The sequence below is a fragment of the Carassius gibelio genome, chromosome B8 (genome assembly GCF_023724105.1).
Source record: "Carassius gibelio isolate Cgi1373 ecotype wild population from Czech Republic chromosome B8, carGib1.2-hapl.c, whole genome shotgun sequence".
In the NCBI taxonomy this organism is placed as follows: Eukaryota; Metazoa; Chordata; class Actinopteri; order Cypriniformes; family Cyprinidae; genus Carassius; species Carassius gibelio.
This window is the reverse complement of record NC_068403.1, coordinates 18,705,336-18,725,266: the sequence shown is the minus strand read 5'-3', so window position 1 is coordinate 18,725,266 and position 19,931 is coordinate 18,705,336. Positions and strand designations below refer to the sequence as shown.

At 39.6% G+C, this 19,931-nt stretch overlaps 1 protein-coding gene across 1 annotated transcript in view; it reads right to left on the bottom strand.

Annotated features, from left to right (window-relative positions):
* The window catches only part of rimbp2b (RIMS binding protein 2b), a 157,238-nt gene that overhangs the window by 13,174 nt on the left and 124,133 nt on the right, over window positions 1–19,931 (bottom strand). Inside the window, exons 13-23 of the mRNA XM_052563577.1 lie at window positions 17,962–18,041; window positions 16,947–17,056; window positions 15,759–16,664; window positions 15,572–15,628; window positions 9,917–10,068; window positions 8,154–8,750; window positions 7,896–8,045; window positions 6,831–6,986; window positions 3,924–4,685; window positions 2,181–2,295; window positions 1,593–1,718 (exon numbers count right to left, since the gene is read on the bottom strand). Of these exons, the coding sequence (XP_052419537.1) occupies window positions 1,593–1,718; window positions 2,181–2,295; window positions 3,924–4,685; window positions 6,831–6,986; window positions 7,896–8,045; window positions 8,154–8,750; window positions 9,917–10,068; window positions 15,572–15,628; window positions 15,759–16,664; window positions 16,947–17,056; window positions 17,962–18,041 (3,211 nt within the window). The remainder of the gene's footprint in view (window positions 1–1,592; window positions 1,719–2,180; window positions 2,296–3,923; window positions 4,686–6,830; window positions 6,987–7,895; window positions 8,046–8,153; window positions 8,751–9,916; window positions 10,069–15,571; window positions 15,629–15,758; window positions 16,665–16,946; window positions 17,057–17,961; window positions 18,042–19,931) is intronic.

Here is a 19,931-nt window from a genome sequence, read left to right as displayed (position 1 = left end):
GATATATAGAACATTCAAAAGCTGCATTTAAAATAACAGTAATTTCCATAGTTCTCCATTAAAGCAGGCATATGCTCTTATATGCTCTTATGGTGTGCAATCATACAACATCCAACAGAAGAAAGATATTCATGCAATTGAAACAATCAAGAATCTCACAGGAAGCTCAGTAAAAGATGGATGATGAGGAAAAAGGCAACAAGGGAAGCAAGAGGAGGAGAAGAGGGGTTCACAAACACTGTCTGGTGTTTTAGACCACAAAATGAGCACAAAGAAAGGAGCAATCACCCTCAAACAGACCGAAACCCTAACCAAATCCTAGTTATCTGTTGCTAAAATAAAGACAAATTGCCTCTTGATTAAAACTATAAAATATACACATAAAAAGTAAATGAAAAGAAAAAAAATTGTTTAATAAATGTACCTCATCCATCTTTGTCTTTCATATGTTAATGAGAATTCCCTGCATGTCTATTCTTCTAAGATAAAGGTAGCTTCTTGCTCTTTTTGAGGATAGCAATACAAGTAAAGCTCTAGCAACTTTATCCAAGATATGCTTCCAATTTATATTTGTTTACATTTCTACATATGCAAATCTGTAGGTTAAAAGACAAGCAAAACTTGTAATTTTGTCTAAATATATGTGCTGTTTTAGCTGTACAACTAAAAAGACTAATGCTGAACTTCTGTGTAGCTACAGTACATGTTTGTGTCCCTATAATTAACCTATTTTGTGAAACTTTAAGGTCTAAGGGTTTAGCATCCACATGACAGGAACTGAAAGATTGGATATGACGTTATTTTGAAAAATGTAGTAAAGCAATGCCATCACAATAACCTCATGTATTATGTTTAAGTCTTGTGGCCTTATTTCTTGGAAATTGTTTTGTATTTTCTTTCTTTCTATTTATTCAGGTAGAACTGCTGTGAGACACCTATTTGTTAGAAACGGAAGAACCTAAATTTTTATCTGTGATAATCAGCAGTCACAGAATCAGTCAGTACAGCTTAACTTGCATTTAGTTGAGAATTATTAAATTAAAGACCCCATGAAATCTCCTGAAAAATGCACTTTTTCTGAACTGACGTTTTTTTCTATTGAAAAAGGGAGTTTGGGTGGGACAAAAGTTTGCCAACACTTTATTTTGTCAGCATTTGACTGTTACACAAAACTAGTTGGACAAAATATGAGTTTCAGAGTAGGTTTAGAGTAAATTTATATATATATATATATATATATATATATATGCTAAATAATTTATTGGGTGACAATACAATAAGGATATATATATATATATATATATATAATTCATATAAAATAATATTATACATTTCTAAATCGCTTCAATATGCGTTTGCTCAAAGTAAACTCAAACTTACAGTACCTGGGTTTTAATAGGCCGTTCAAAGCTCACAAACATGGACTAAAAGCCACAAAACCCCTACATTGATTTCAGTGAAAGTAATAATTTCAGTAAGAGTAATGATTTCAATAAGGGTCTTTAAACAAGACACTGTTGATAAAAATGTGCTATATTAGTTCAAATTTGTTCTGGTCATTTTTGTTGGATTTTCTTTTTCACGCCACATACCATATCGGTGCTCTGTTCGCTGTGGGGCCCATTTCCTGCGGTGGGCTACATTGGTATAGTAAACATCGTCCTTGATATGTGAGAGGTTCCCTTCACTCCCCTCACTGTTATTCTCCACGGTGATCTCTACGGAAACACCAATCAGAGCATTACAGCCACAGCCCCTCTACTCACCCCGCTAGATGTGGATTATGGTATTTTCAGGGCTCTCAAGGTGTGTTTTAAGATTGGAAATGCCATTCTATAGCATTAAAGCATCAGAAATGGCGTACTGATCTTAAAACAGTATTGAAAGCCAGCTGACATGAATTGCTCTGGAGTAAAACAGCAATGTTCAACATGATGATGGTTTTCTAAGCGACAATGTGTGGCCTGTTAGGAGTACCAATTGTACACTAGAATAAAGCAGTTAAATAATTATTAGTGAATCTGAAACAGAATGAGTGTTCAAAGGTCAACCAAAAGTGACTCCCAGGGCTTACAGAACACCAGAACTGTCATGACATTTAAGGAAATCAGAGGAACACACAATAGGTGTCTCTACAAAGGAAGGGAAGGAGAGTCCAAACATCATGTGACCACACTAACCAATGGAAGGAACTGTCATTGGCCTTCTCTGAGCGGGCGGACAGCCGTGACTCATCCTATGGCCGGAATGGTCCAGTCGATCTGAGCGTCCCGTTGAGGGAGAGCTCCCTAAAATCTTCAAAAGCAAACATTAATATGTTAATCAAAGCCTGTGGTTCCTTAAAAATAGATATCCTATTAAAAAAAAAGATTCCCATCATCCCCAAAATGAAATAAATAAATAAAGTGATTTCTTTAGAGAGCAAGATTCTAGTCCCAAGTGAAATCAAAACAAGGAGGATGAACCCGCCAAAACATTTAACATAAACAATTGAAACAAACTCTGACAACAACATGAGCAGGGTTTTGGCAGAAATCAGATGCTTAGCTAAAGACCATTTTGGTTTTTGTTCTGCTCCTCTTGTTCGTATGGGAAAGTTTTGAATTTAGTTTGTGATATGAGCTTTCTGATTCATATCATTCTACATTATGGTCTGCCTACACTTATTGTAATGTCTTGAGTATATAAAACTGTCAGTGCAGGTATATAGCATGCTGCAAATCTGTATACGATAGTAGTCAGGACATTAACCACCACAGACATCCTGGGAGATTTCCCTGGAATTTTCTTGATGATTTACAGGACTGTATGAACAGGTATTAGAAGAAAACAATGATGGGAAGCAAAACCCACCAAAAAAGTATGCATCTGTGCTACTCAATCCAGATAAGTGAGGTGAGTTATCTGTTCAATCCCAAATAAACAAGCTTTGACCGTTCCCAATCAGTGGCAAAACATTGTTCATTTATTTGAATAACTTCAGTCCATACTGCACTGTTAAATATACAAATTCGTCATTCCTTTGGTGTTTCAAGCTTCCCATAAACAACTCTAAACCAGTGTTTCCCAACCCTGTTCCTAGAGGCACCCCAATACTACAAATTTTTGAACTCTTCCCAATCAAACACATCTAAATTAACTCATCAGTTCATTAGTAGAGACTTAAAAAGACACCTAGTGGAGACCTCCAAGTCCTAAACTGGATGGGTTAAATAAGGGAGACATCCAAAATGTGTACTAATGGGGTCCCACCAAGAACAGGGTTTGGAAACATTGCTCTAAACCAGGTCTCCAACCTTGCTCTCGGAGACCCACTATCCTGCAAAGTTTATTTCCACACCTCCCTGCACGTTTTCAAGTGATCTTCAGAACCCAGATTAACTGGTTTAGATGATTAGGTTTGGAGCTAAACTTTGAAAAATAGTAGTTCTCCAGGAGCAGTGTTGAATACTCACTAGGAACTTCTAGGTTGGACTCTAAAGTATAAGTTGGAGGACTGTGGAAACATTGTAATTTGATTTGTGACTCTTCTTACAACAGAAACAAGAAACACTCAGAAATGGCCTTTAGGTAATCAAAACAAATCTACACATCCAAAAAATTTCACTTGACACTCTAGGAAATCAAACAAAGTCACATGAGATCTAAACCAAATCAAGAAAGTCAAGAAAGATCATACAAGCTAAACTCCCCCCAAAACAAGAGTAATATCAAAAGGTGAAATCAAACAATAACATAGCAACATCTAGCAAAATAGACCAAACAAAAGGCTAAACAAGAAGAACAAAACCAAATAAACCAATGACAGACTGGGTGGAACACCATGAACAGAAGAATGGTTTAATCGATTGTCGATGAGAACACAAGCAGTTGGTAGATGAGAAGAGGACGGAAGGGTGACAGGAGGGGTAGGAGACACACACCAGGGGTTCATCCATTGCCCTGTTGAGTCTGGCCACAGAGTAGGCCCTAATGTCCCTGTGATAGGTCCTGCCAACCTCGCTCAGCCTGCCCTCGCTCTGGAACCTGCGTTGGGGACGGTGATGGTGCGGATGATAGTGGTAATGGTGGTATGACTCCCGCATGCTCCTCGTCTCTGGAATGGAATCCAGGATATCCTCCTCCACGCTGCACTGCCGGGTCAGTGTCCTTTTCCTGCCAGCAGCCAGAGCACGTCTCTCCACAGGTCCCTCGCTGTGGATCACCCGCATGTTGGGGCCAGAACCCACCCGCAGCGGGCTGCCCCCCGTGTACGAGTGGTAGCTTCCACGGTAGCCAAGCGAGCCCTCCTCCTCACTCCCGCAGTCTAGTCCACTGTCCGGGCTCTTGGTGTTCTGCCTGCTACTGCTGCTGCTCCAGCACGATGGCCGGTCCTCTATGGAGCTGTAGCGGGGAGAGGAGCGCTGCCTCTGCAGCCTGCGGATGCTCTTGCTAGGGGAGAGGTGGTTCGGCTGCCGTGAATCCCGTTGGTAGGGCCGTGGGCTCCTACAAGGAGTGCCTGGACAGGCTTCCTCGAAACGCAGACGCTGACCCATGACCTCCACCCCGGTGTCGGGTTCCTCCTCGGCAACTTCCGGGATGCTGTGGAGCCGCTTGTGGGAGCGCAAGGAGCGCTGTCGTACCACTTCCCGCTGCAGGTCCCAACTGTCCCGGTCCACCGCCAGGTCTTGTCTCCTGTAATATGCCTTTTAGAAGCCGGAGAGGATGATGGACGAAGGAGGAGCCAAAGTTTCAGTTAGATTTGGATGTATTTCAATTAGTTAAAATCGGGATTGTTTTTGGCGGGTTTTGTTTGATGGTGTTAGAACAGGCAGAGAAGATAAAACAGTGTGCAAATAGAGAACAAAATGGGAAAAGAAAGACAAAATAAACACAGAATTAGTTATCGGAGGTCATGGTCGAATGTAGGGCATGCAGTCTCATTCCATGACGGACATGACATGCGACGGGAGGGAATCTGTTGAAGGAAATTGTCAGGAAATGCAAACCGTACAGAAAATGAGAACTGGAGAGTATCACATATGCAGGGCTCATTGAGACAATCCACTAACAAAGCACAGTCCAACAACAACAACAACAAAACTACAGATGAGAATTCAGAACACAGAACATTAAGAAATTATTAACAGGCAATCAAAGGATCAAGGCTAAAGTATCTAAGGACTTTACATAAAAAAAAAAAAATAACAAAAAACAAAAAACAAAATGGAGATTCATCTGCCAAGCAACAAGTGAATTGTGTTCAAAAGTAGACCAGTAACCTGGAATGGAAATTAAAAAAATATTAATAAAAAGACAAATCTTTTCTAATCATTTCAAATTATGTATGAAAACCGTAATCGTTGGTTTTAAATTTGTACATCCCGATACATGTAGAATATATTTTTAGAGTAAGAGGAGATAGCTACAACAGCATATTGTTAAAAAATATTGTTTTTAGTATTTAAGTTTGACACTACTGCAGATACAGTTTTCTGTATCATACTAAACTGTAGATGTCTGCAGTTGGAAGCAAACCATATCCCAAAAAGCAGAATATATTGTAGCCTTTATAAGGTGTTAGTTTTCATACCACAATCCCAATGGCTGCTCAGGTCTCCAAAAAGATAACTCAAAACAAAAATGACAAAAACGGAAATATAATATACCATTTATTACTTCATATATTCAATACATCATGTATTTTTGCAACCCTTTCTGTATAATACTTATTCATAAATATATTTTTAAAATAAATCTTAACAATAAACATCGTTCATGAAGAAACAGATATTTACAAAACTGTCAAAATTACACTGAGAAAAGTAAAACTTAACAGAAGTGTAACCATGAGACAAACATAACCAAAAGTGAATAACTGTTTCATTTAAGCAGACTTTACTTAAATGAGATTCCCAAAATGCCCTTGGAATGATATGTGCATTTTTCACCAGATCAACTAGGAGCTAATTTGACACTTTAAATTTATGTGATACTTATACAGAACAGCACAAAAAAACTGTCTTTATTTAATAATAATCACAAACACATTAAAACCATGGCGTTACATTCCATGAAGTAAACACTTCAGGCATAGCAAACAGATACACACTGTATATATCTGCACATATGTGATTGTCATATGCAATAAATCTAAGAATCTGCTAAATAATCCTGTCAATTCCAAGTAACAAGAGCCACTTCTACTATGTCTTCTACTAATCCAGATCGATTTCGATCAGATGCATATTGATGCAATACTTAAAACTGAACAACAGAGTTGGCAACATCTGGAGAGTGTAAAGCATATTCAGACCGTTTTCTCATGCATTGCGTGTGCAGCCTCAGGTTAAGCCATTCAGATGTATCGAGCTTTATATGACTGGACAGGCTTATACAAAGCTGTCTAAATGACTGGATGGTGTCGAAGTTCGGTAGTGCAAAGCAACACGCTTTTAGGACTGAGGAGAGACTGAGGATGGGGTGACCTGTTAAGATCCTGCCGCTCAAGCTTTGTGTACAACATCAAAGGTCTAACACCACGTGTTTTATATTCACCATCACAAAAACACACAAAAAAACCCAGCGCTAGTCACATTCAGGACAAATCCACTGAGTTACTTTATAACAAAATATACTCTTACCTCTAAAGACGACCTTAACTGAACTGCAGTTGGCCTTTCAAGCCTATTCTATAAGGTTGAAGTGCCAATAATCTAGTACCACTCCTTGGGAGGAGCCCTAGAGAATACGGCATACTCTATCCCCCTTCGTCTGTCCCAGCCTCTAGCCTGCGGCCCTGTGGCCCACGCCCAAGACAGACGGCGGCCGGAAGGGTGTCTGTTCCATACCTTTAATGTGTTGTGTGAGTTGATGCTGCGCCTGCGCCCTTCTTCCAGCTGCATCTCCGAGTACAGCTCCTCCTCATCCTCCTCCATGATGTCAGACAGATCGGAGCCCCGACTGCTCTCGGTGTAGTACTCCTCACTTTGGCTATATTGAAGATGCTGGAGGTACAGACATGGAAATCTTCATGATTTCACACTTTTTCACTACTTGTTTTGTTATTTGCACATTCTTGCTATTTTATTATTAAAAAAACAGCACAAAAAAACATTAGGCCCATATATGGAGGCTTATTTGACCAACATGTAAAAATTAATGCATGTCACATATTAGCTCATATTTTATACTTGCCCTGTCAATATTTTTATTTGCCAGATTAGTAAATACAAACAAATACTCTCTCTCTCTCTCTCTCTCTCTCTCTCTCTCTCACACACACACACACCCACAAACACAGCAATATTTTTTAGTGATTTCTTTTGCCATTATTTTGTCATTTTGTGATTTCTTTGTCATTTGTAGCAATATTTGTTTGTGTCTGGATTTAGTTTTGCATTTTTCATTATTTATGTTAAAGTTAAAGGTCCTGTTTTTCGCGGTTTTTTTGAAGCTTTGATTGTGTTTACAGTGTGCAATATAACGTGTTCATGTTTTGCGTTTAAAAAAACACAGTATTTTTCACACAATTCACGAAGAAGGGGACCTTTAAGTTACAAAGTATAGTTAGAACAAACAATTTGACATATATAAGAAAAGAAAAAAAATTTTTACACCCCATCAATTGTTTTATTTATTTATTTATTTTACATTTTAGGACATACAGATATTGGCCTGGCATTTCACCAGTGTTAATTCATTAATTCTATATAATACCAACATTATACTATGAGTGATAAAATATAATGTCATGCTTGGCATGCACATTTTTTTATTTGTAAAGCATAAATAAACAGAAATGCCCATTACTTGTGTTGGAAAAGTTATACAACGTGAGTTCTGTCAGCTGACCCAAAACTCCCTTGAAAAGTTTTCTTGTGCAGTACAAAAAGATTGCTGTTTCTTAGACTCACTTGTCTACCCAGCTCAGAACCTCTGAGAAACTCGTCCACAGAAGCTCCTCTTCGCCTGGCGTGAGGGGAATCGTACCCGTCCTCCTCCTCGTCTGAGTTCAATGAATGCAGAGCGTTACCTCTCTCGCTAAAGATGTTCCTCCTCTCCACCTGAAACAGAGCATGCACATGGATATTCTGTCATGCTGCTTAAAAGCATGCCAGCAACCATCTTGATCATCATCGACCTCATTTAACACAGCAAGCCAGTGGACTCACCCTGCTGTTCGGGGCGCTCCTCTGCGCCACCTGGCGGGCCATAGCACGAGCCACTGTGTTGGGAATGGGCACTCCCTGAGGTTGAGGCAAGATCCTCTGAGGGGAGGGTGAGCGTCGGCCCTCTACGTGAGGGGGCTCCAGCATGTGTCCCGGGTGTGAAGGGGGCGGTAGGGGTGACGGAGCCCGGGGATGCTGCTCCCAGGGCTGCCCCATTTGCCTGCCCATCTCTGGCTCTTTGGCATGGGGGTCTCTGGCACTTGGTAGGAGTTTGGGCTTAGACATGGGATACGGGGAGGGAGAAGGGTGGATGTGGGGGTGCGAGGGTGGTGGATGAGGGTGGGATGGCGGGACGGAGTGGGGCTGGACGTGCGGTTGTGGATGGCTTGGGGGGTAGGCTTGTGGGTAGGGAGGCGGCTGAGGTGGGTGTCCATGGGAGTGAGGCACCAGGAGGCTGTGCGGAATGGCAGCCACGGGAGAGTCCTGCGACTCTCCTTGAGCTGATATTGTCCTCACAACGACCTCACGCGCTTCCAGACACTGGATACGGTTCAGTTCCACCGTAACGAAATCTGCTGTGGGGTACATTATCTCTGCTATCTAAAAACAAACAAACAAAAGGAATGCGGGATAAGCAAATGTGCCTTGAAAACAATGAGTGTTTCCCCCTGATATAGTCAGGCAGTTATTCAGATTTGTACTTGACCTGTTTTTTTGTTGTTGTTGTTTTTTCATTAGCCCCATCATAAAAAATTATATATATATATATAAAAAAAACAATACATTTTGTGTTAACAATAAATACATTCAATATGTTTAATTAAAATAAAAATATAATAATGATAATAATGATAATTTTAAATGTGTTAGAAATAAATACATTATATATTTTTAACTTAAAAAAATAATTATAAATATATAATGCATACATCAATGTAAAATAAATATAAAATAATCTACCTAATGAAATAACATATTTTAGTACATATTTTATTTTTAATTAATATCTATTTTAAAATAATTTAGTACATACAAGCAATAATTAACAGAATTTTATTTGCAATAACAGCTCGAAATTACACAGCTATAGTTTAATTCTGTAACATAAATAAACTCATAAACACACTTTTGTTAGAAAACAGAAGCATATGGTGATTTGTTTATCATTTTACGCAACCATCACAGATGATATTTGTCAGATTATAACAAGTAATTCTCACATTTGACAAATGTTAGACAGCTAGATGCTTAATGCATCATAGAAAGCCAGGCACAAAAACACATTAGATTTTATGAATGTCAAACAAGGCGACGAAAACTCTTCACACTGGTCCTGGATCAGCTAGACATAGTTATTGTTAAGATCGGCATCATAAGATCTTAAACCTACTGGTACATAAAAAAACATCTCAGAAATAAAATACATTTGTATATATGATACATAAATAACTGTACTGTTTGTTTTTTTGTCTCACGAAAAGAGCTCAACATTATTTTCAAATATATTTTTGTCAGATTATCCAAAATGACTTACATAAACCCCTGCATTATACAACACAAGGAAAACATTTGCCTTGCAATGACACAAGCGATCACCTGATGGCGCCAGTGAGCAGAATAAAACAAAAATGTGAACTAGCATAATATGTTTAAAAAGGCTCCAAGCTGATAGACCTTTAATTAGCAGGGCCCACTCCTAATTGCAAATCAGTAGCTGTTATGCACAAACGGCATGATGATAGTAAGAAGTGGCAACATCACTTCACCTTTTGACCTTTAGTGCAGACTATGTATCCGATTACATTGGCTCCATTGGAAGTGCCGGTAGGAGTGAGGGGAGGAGGCTTCCAACGGATCTGTAAGACACCAGGTGTCTGTCCCATCTGAACCTGCACATCCTGAGGAGGTAAAGGAGGACCTAAACAAAAAAGAGTAGCTTTGTGAGTTTGTTACACTGTATCGTGATTCAAGCAAATCTGTGTAGGTCTGCTGTTGTGTTTGTAGCTGTTTTCAGAAACACGTGCATGCATGTAAATGTGCGTGTGGGTGTGCGTGCGTGCGCTTTACAGCCGTAAGGGACGCCCGCTGTTCATAGACTATCACAGTGTATTTGCTTATGTCAGCACTCTGAATTTATGTGGGCTGATTTGTCTTAATCATACTGAGTGTTTTATGTGGCTGCCAGCAATGGACCGCACCATCTCAGAACCTAAAACACACAATGCTCTGTTATCATTTCAGCTGTTTAACATAATAGTACTGAGCAGGCATCATTCATCTCATCTCTCGCTTTGTTTTAATTCAAAACATTTAAATGTGTTGTAACTGGTTATCAGATGGGATTTGTTAGGCATGGGTACCGATACAAAGTTTGAATCAATTCTGATTCACTCTAAATTTGTTTAGATCTGATTCTAATTTGGATTCAGTTCCAATTCATTTGCATAGATTTCATTTACAATGCCTATTTTGTTTACACATTCTGGCATACAGAAAGACATTTTCTCTTTGCTAACGCTATAAATTACACAGAGCAGTGTTTCAGACTTATTCAAATCAGCAACTTGTCAAAACAAAATGACTCAAAAGTCAATAATTTTGTGAATCAGCTCATCAGAGTCATTTGCTCATGAATCTGGCTCCTCTGGTCATACTGTAAGTTTTTGATTCACTAAAATGTATTGGATCATAAGAGTAATTTATTTCAGGTACTCAGGTTGCAATATACAGTACGTTTTTGATTGGCTAAACAGTACTGGTTCATAAAAACTATTTGTATCTTGTTTTTGCATGCAGCATGGGACATGTCTTTGCGAAGACCATGAGAACCAGACATGTCCTGTACACAGACCCTATGGCCAGCTTCGACTCTCTTCACCAAACTCTGGTGTAATGTATCCCGATCTTCAAGAAGAAGGAACTGTATTGATATTCCTGACAAAAAATATAATTCCACAATCTTGTGATGCAGCCACACCATGTTTCTTCATCTAACCAGAGAAGAACTGGCCCCCCAACTAAGCCTTTAGGTTTTAACACCATTTCTGTCACCGATGGAGTTTGGGTTCCTTGCCACTGACTCCCTTTTTGGGTTGCTTAGTTGGGGACACTGGCACTATTATTGACTTGACTGCACAGACTCTATTGGATGAGAAATGAATTAAGGTGATTGATGACATCACACTTTTCTCCAGGGCAACTTTAGAGATGGACTAATCTCATTCCATAACTGATGGACTTTACACAGCTATTGAAACCAAACTGAATCAACAATGAACTGAATACAACAGAATTGAATTTGCATCATTGAATGATCATGTTTATCACTGTAAAGTTGTACCAAGAGCTACATAGAAAGGTCAATCTCACCATTATTTCTTGTAAATGAGGCCACTATCATTGAACGTGGACAAGTGTGAAAATGATTTGGCTCTAAGATCTAGGCCCAAACATTTTGGAGAAATAATCAAATTTGGTTATTTGTCCTCACACAAAAATTTTTTAAACAGCATTTAATTGTGCTTTAGAGATGCCATTTCATGTCTTATATACTAAAAAACAATGTATATTAAAACAATGTATACTGTTTCCGAGTGACCAACAATCAATCAAGACAAGCCATCCTGATGTCAGAAAGCAGGTTCTCCTGTTGCAGGTTTGAACTCTTTGATGGATCACACTAATCCACACTGATCACTTTTCTGCCCACCACTTGACAGATCATCGGGGGAGCGCTTAATCAATAGACACCCCTCACTGATCAGAGCCCAAGGGCTGCTCGGGGTGCTCATCGGTCCAGAGACGTCAGTGCCTGTGGAAAGACAGTGGAGCTAAAAGTGGATCATGTAATTTGTGAAGTTGATCCAGAGGAACTGGATCAATGCTCTGTAATTGAAAACAGCTCAAAGGCTGTCTTTATCTGATCAGGCCTTCATTTAAGGTTGGCACTGCATGGCTAAACGCCTGCAGATGGGTGCCACATAATAAAAGCCTGCACTGTTAGTCCGCAGGGAAGCCTGCTGATGGGCTAACATTGCCCAGTATGTATAACACAGTCTGTAGGAGGGGAACACAATGTGATCTAGACTAGACCGAGGGTTCATTTATCTCAAGATGTCAAGATGCCCTGAGACATGCACTCCACTGTGCTGGAAATTTGATAATCTTGAGCAGGTCCGTCCCATCATGAGCGGCCTTCCCTATCAATTAAAAGTATCTATTAAAAAAATAAAAAGGCACTATGGGATAAAAAATATTCCTGTTAACACATCCATGACTTCCATTTTTTTTCATCCTTTAAAAAAAAAATAAATAAAAGCAATTTGGGTGCACAAAGTGATCATAGATGTTGCATCATATACATCACCTTCCAGCTAAACTGGGTTGAATTGTTTTTCACATTTTACTTTTTAAATGCTACCGGCTCTTTAAAAAATGGGGTGGGATGACCCGCTTCTGTTTCAGTTTAAATGACTTCAACAAATAGGCACTTTCCCACATGGCACCCTTAACTCTTGCGATCTTCCTCTGAGTCCACACTTCTGTGACTTACATGTAACATGTACTACTCGGTCATTGCAAACCGAGTCCTAAATTCTTAAAAAAAAAAAAATTACCTCACATTGAGTCAATCACGTTCACACACTGCCTCCGAAACTTTCATCTGTCATTAAAAATTTAGATCAGCTTCGGTTTTCTGCGTTTTCTCATCCGTAGCAAGCATTTTGATAGGAAAGGATGACAAATATGAAAAAAAAAAAACTAAAAAAGTCAGTTTGCAAGAACATTAATTTCGTAAGACCACAAGTGCACATGAAGTGTTGCATTTGGGACGGGAACATAGAACAACGCTGCGTGTTTCAAAGCACTTCAGTGGACCTTTAAAGTCCATGTGATCCAGAAGTTGCTGCCGACTTTATTTCAGTGTAGAGAAGAATTTCCAACTGATATTGAATTAAAATTTTTATTCATCAAGGATGAAACTGATCAAAAGAGACAGACATTTATACACTCTTGAAGTATGAATACTTCATTAAGTATCAAACTAATGATGTATGAAGTGTGATTTTTGAGATATTAAAAGCATCTTTGGGTCTCTCCACGCACCAAAGAGAACATTAGGGTTCATTAGCATTAACCCTATATAGCCTATAGCAATAAAAACTGCAACTGTTAATGATCACAGGCTCTGCTGACAGTCACGGCACGGCAGGAGACAGCCGTAATAATGCTGACAGCCTTTCATTTCCTCCCTGGACAATGGCTGTCACACTCAGGATGAGACGGAAGAATGAGCTGGCACTGAAAGCATCCTCATAGGCACGTCTGCTCTGCCTCTTGGCATTGCAATGAGAGCCTATACGTCTATGAGTGTGTGTGCCGGTGTGAAATAATGTGGGAGACAGTAAAAAACAAGCAAGCGAGGACTCCCTCAGAAGCAGAATACTGGGCATCCCCCTCCGCCCTCCCCTTTCTCACATCCTCTCTGATTTTTCCTCTTTTCATCTTCAGTCGCTCCTCTTCCCTACTGCGGCAAATGCTCTACCCATTTCCATTCATCACGCATTCATTCATTTCCTTCGCTCTCATTCGTCTGTACTCCAAAGCAAGGCATCTTCAGGGTCCGCTGGGAACAGCGTTGAGAGATGAAGAAAAGCAAAACGCAAAACGGTTGATCAACATCTCAGGTAGATGTCTGTGTAATAGGTGATATTTGAAAACCAGAGCCGACAGCTCTTCGTTTATACGCTAAGATGCCATAGGCTTCTTTTAATGAAGGCAGCTTGTGCTTGTCTACAGTCTCTCTAGGGTAGGAAGCTCATTATGGAGCACTAAACTTCCAGTCTCCTCCTTTAGCAGGGCAATTTGATGAATAGGAACTCCATAGCACACATCAAGGTTACATGCTTAATGTTAACTGTTATCTGGCACTAGGAACTCCCACAAAAAACTGACAACTTGTATGATATACAGTAGCAAGGATGCTTTCTCTGAGGAAGCATAGTCTTTGAAATATTTGGATGAGAATTATAATTGGACAAGGATTATGACTGGAGATCTCTTAGGAGTTGGTAGATACAAAGACAGACTTGTTCCCTTGAAGTCAAAATTTTTCAGAATCTCCTCTGGGTAGAGATATATTAATAATTGGCCCTTAAAAGTTAAAAAAGTGAAACATTTCTTGACGTGGGTGGTATTGGGGGCTTAATTACATCCATAACAAGAACACCAATACGTGTGTTTTAATCTTAAAGCATTAGCCTTATTAGGCTTTCTTTCAGATTTAGTCCCTGTCATGATCAAAATGTGTGATTGATATTTTAGTTGGGTATGGTACAATATTTTGCTAATTTTGAAGTACCAACAATTATAATTCTTGAGATATCATGCCCTAAAAACATGTCATCGCTGTCATTTTTTGGCTTGAAAATAATTATGGGGCTAAAAAAATATGTAAAATCTGCAAGAAACCAGCCCATGAATTAATTAAACAGCAACTAAGGTTGAGCCGATAGACGATGTCATGACAACCCCATACCCCCCACCCCCCAACACACCTTTTTGAATGCAAGAAGCTTTTAGTTTCACTATCTCTTTCGAGATTCACAATTGCACGTACTCTATTTATACAATGGAGTAGCAATACTTACACACTTTTTACAAGATTATACATTTGTCAGTGGTACTGAGGATCTGCAAATCATTCGCCATCGTCCTCAGTCATCTCTCCTTACACAGTGTCTACACCGGACGTGAAAGTTGTCGTGTGGTGCCGCACTGCATCAGCTAAAGACTGTCTACACTGTCTGCACTTCACTCTAGACATCGTCCGATTCCAAATTTGTAGACATCACCCAACCCTAACAGCAACTAGAAAACACCTAGCAAAAACTATTCAGAACACCATAGCAATCACATTGCGCTAACAACCATTTAGAAGGAGAACATTTGTGCAACCACATAGCAATGGCCTACCAACCACACACAACATCCTGGCATGATGGGGACAAGTTTTGCACAGGTCTTAAAAGGGCATAGTAATCGTAATAAAGGAGTGATAACTGCCAATTTAGTGTGATCATTTAAAATGAAACGTTACAGGTTGTTCATATGTTCTCCAAGGCTATATGTATTTTATCCCCCCACCCATAATAATAATAATACAAAAAAACTGTATTAAAAAACATTACAATTTACAATAACAGGTTTCTATTTTAATATATTTTAAAATCGCATTTATGTCATGGCAACAACAAATTTTCATCAGTCTTTACTCCAATCTTCAGTGTCACATGATCCATCAGAAATATTTCAGATATGCTTGGTGATAAAGAAACATTTCTTCTTTTATATATATATTTGATAATAAGTATTAATAATGACCCCTGATTTGTAAGTTCTGTAATAAGAAATATTCCTACCACTGGAGTAATTCAGTCTTGAAGTACCATCTTGTTTTTGCAAGAACGCATGTTGAGCTATGACACAACAAAATATTATGCAATAAATCAGACTGAATATTGAATTGACAGACAGCCCTGCTGATAACCAGATCTCAAATCACTATAATACGAAACTGCGATGAGTGTGCTTTCAGTGTTGACCCACCGGCTGGCTGAGTGCAGAACTCCACTGAGACCTCCTTCTTCTCCCTCTGCTCAAGGGGAAGCTGCCAGGGCATCTGATGGGGCCGGGCCACCACCCGTATCTTATACACCGTCATGGGCTTCAGATTGTAGAAGTGGTACTTGTACCCTCCAGGCTTCACAACATCATACTCCACGTCATTCAGGAAGATCATGTGGCTGTAGTTGCTGTTGCTTGGCATCCAGGTGAGCTCAGCTGATACTTGCGTGATGTTCTCCACACGAAGGTAATAGGGCGCCACCACCACATCTTTCCCCACCAGCAGTGTGCAGCGCAGTGGATCGGAGAGCCCCCGCTCCGTCACACTCTGGATGGAGATGCGGTGCGTACAGGAGGCCAGATTCAGCTTCTCGATCAAAGACTTGGTGCGGCCGCCGAAGGGCACACTCATGCGTACCTCCTGATCCACCAGCACATTGTAGCCACTGATGGGCGTCCACCCGGGCAGCACCACCGGAGGGTCCCAGCTTATGATAACGCTCTTGGCCAGCTGCTTGATCAAGGTAATACGGCGGGGGTAAGGCACGATGTCTTCTCCGATCTCGTCGATGTTCACGTCCAGCGTGCCTGTGCCATTACTGCAGGGTCCCAGATAATCCATGCCCAGCCCCATGCTCATGCCCAAGCTGCTCACCCCACTGCTGCTGCTAGTGCCCGTCCCGGTGCCCGAGCCCAGGGTGTCCAGCTTCTCTGAGAGCAGCGTGCTGAGTGTACTCACGGCACTGCTGGGCATGGAGGCGGGGCTGTGGTTGAGGTAGGACGTTTCCTTGATGCGGTCCAAGAGAGGAGCCGACGGGAGTTCCTCATCCTGGACAAAGTCCACAAAGTTGGAGGGAACAAGACCCTGCTGTCCGTCCAACAACTCACCTGGAGAACAGAAAAGGGTCCCGGGTGATGAATAGGAGCATGAAAAATTGTTGCTGAAAATTCAGCTTTGCCATAAAAGGAATAAATTACATTCTAAATTATATTCAAATAAACTGTTATTTTAAACTTTGATAATATGAGTTTACTGTATTTTTAATTAAATAAATGTGGCCTTGTTGAGCATAAGAGACTACTTTCAAAAATGTTAATAAAAATAAAAATAAAAAATCTGACTGAAGCCAAACTTTTGAAGCTCTAAAGCAGTTCTGTAATATGACATACCCTCATAGAAGCCGTCCTCATCCATGGTCCCATAAACATACAGGTACTTCCCAGCCACCAGGGGGAGCTCTGCTTCAGGATGCTCATTGGGGCCATCGTAAGGGTTATAACTGCAGGGAGGACATGCTGAATTTAGTTCATGGACTTCATTATTATTAATATTAATCCCTACATTAATATGTATATTCTGGATTAAAACAAAAAAAAAAAAACTAAGGAAAAGTCCATTTTAAAAAAATGTAAATATAGAGTTAGCACAAAATGCTGACATTGCTAGGCCATCTGTAGGCTGACTGAAAACGTTAAACACTGAAGCTCTGTACTTGGTTTGTTCAAACATACCAACCAGCCTTATATAATGGTGTCAATCCCATTTGAAATAATCTTTCATTATTTCTCGGATACAATCTTAGAAGCCTACAGGGAAAGATGACTGGAAGGTCTAAAGGCAGAATATATTGAAGCTCATATTTTGGTAAACATTTTATGGGAATGCTTCAGCTTGATATTCAAACTGTAAAAGTATATATATGTTCAGGTAGGACTATTTATCTAGGCGGATGAAGTAGTTGGTTATGTGGAAACAATGCTATGCAAATGCTTACATCACAACCTTTTATAGTATTTTTAAATTGATATCACACAAATGGTTTTTACCATACATTAAATAGAATGGATATCATTTTGCAATTGCATTAAACCATCTCATGCTAACACATACTGTATAATATTATAGTAAGTGCTATGATTTGCTTGGAGAGATGATGAGTCGAAATTCTTGTCTGTGGTAATTGACAGTGTGCACAGATGGTGTTAAACTTGTACTTAACCCAGAGTATTTCTTAAAGGCAGGCCTGATACTGTGGCTAACGCTATTCTACACCTAACCATTACAGCTAATGGCACGATATAACAGATCATTATAGATAATTACATGCTATAATCTATTATTACAGCAAACGTCCAATTGTAACATACTGTAACGTGTTACAACAGCTGTAGTGAATCCACTCACTTGTAGCGGGCAACACACAGTCGCACTTTGCCTGTGTATCTGGTCTTAGACCTGGGGGACGAGCCAAGCTCTTTGTCCATCTAAAGGAGAGAGGGAAAGCGGATAGATGAGTTAATGGCCAGCTTTACTAGCTTACAGCATTGTTGTTTATCCCAGCACAGGGAGTTTAATGCTTTGTTCAGACAGATTTGTTGGCATAGCTGACTCAAATCTGTTTAGTTTTTTGTAGTATGAACAGCAAACAAACCATATGAAATCCAGTGTTTACAAACCAGATCCAAACCACATTCATATGTGGTTTAAAACCGATTACATCTGATTTTCAAGTCTAATTGTTCAGATCGGATTTCAAAATTTCAGCTACTTTTCATAATTCAGGATGTGTCTTTTGAAATTGTGCTGATGTAAATGCACTAGATTTTGGTGACACTTTCTGAAGTGGATCATATTTAATCAAACGGCAAAATGACACTATGCGCACTCAGACCTAAAGATCAGATTTATGTGTAGTATGAGCAATGCCTAAGAGAGTCAATGACAAATCAGTGAATGTTTATTCAAGTTTAGATTTTTGATAAATGCTTGGGCAAAAATTAATTTTGAAATAACTGAAAGCAAAATCCAGTGTGCAATCTGATAATGTGGGCGATTAAGCCAATAACACCAGCAGAGAACAGTCTGAGCAGACAAATTGGACTATTCACACCCACACACTCTCTCACACACACACACACACACACACACAGCCTGTCAATGTATACTGTAATTAGTCTCATAATGGCCAAATCACTGTGGTACATGACACACTATTATAATTTACTTTGCTCTCAAAATTATCTATTCTGTTCTATTCGACTATTTACAAACCTTTCAGTTTTATAGTTTACTCACGTCCTGTTTTTTTTTTTGTACCTTTATAATTCACTTACGTTAAAAAATTTATTAACAGTGAACATTTAAAAAGTGAACATTTTTATTTAACAGACTGTGATTATACATTTCCAGAATTATTAACATTAAATTTATTCAATCTAGTATAGTTTTTAATATAATTTTTTTTTCTTAAGTCAAGTCTGAAGGGTGTTGCTAGGCATGACACAACTCGGAGTGCCTGCAATCCCAACTGTACTAGATTTACAATGTTTCACAGTTTGTGAAATGGTTACCACACACTCAATGAAAATATTAAAACCAAAAATGCATGTATTGATATGTTAAAGTTTGTTAAATGCACATAGAACCAAACCCAAAATCCATTAACACATTAACATTCTTGTGCTGTCCTGCAAGCCCTGGCATTTCCTTCCGATAAAGCAAATATAATCATTTTGGTTCAATAGATTACACCTCAAGACTAAAATTAAACTGTAAATGGTTAGCATTAAAAGGGTCATGAACTGAGAAATCAAAATTCCCCTAATTTCTTGACATATAACAGGTAATTTTACTATAAAACCATCCTGTGAGTTTCAGAACTCAAAACAGCTTATATTGAAGCCAAATCTGCCAAAAAACAAGCTTGCGGAATGTTCTAGTCTAAGATATAATCATGCGGCTAAACACCATCTCCACAGAAAAAGATCAACGCCTACTTCTACATCACTGCCTGTTTAGCCCCGCCCTCCATTTTTGGCATGTAGTGTAGAGCTGAAGATCTTTGCCCGAACCCGACAGGACCCATCGGGACCCGACGGGTTCGGTCGGGTTCGGGCTTAATTTCTATCATCTTACGCGGGCTCGGGCCGGGCTCGGGCTTGCGCTCCGGTTTGCGAGGTGAACGAGCGGTCATGTGATGTGTTTCGATTAGCGCGAGAAAGATGCGAAAATGAATGCTGAGCAGGTGTAACGGAGGCTTGCCTCTGGTGATAATGTTTTGGTTGCACCAGCAACTAAAGCAAACTCTGAGGTGTGGAAAATTTCGTGCGCACATTTGAATAATGTCGGGCTGTAAACGGGTTCGGGCTTTAAAA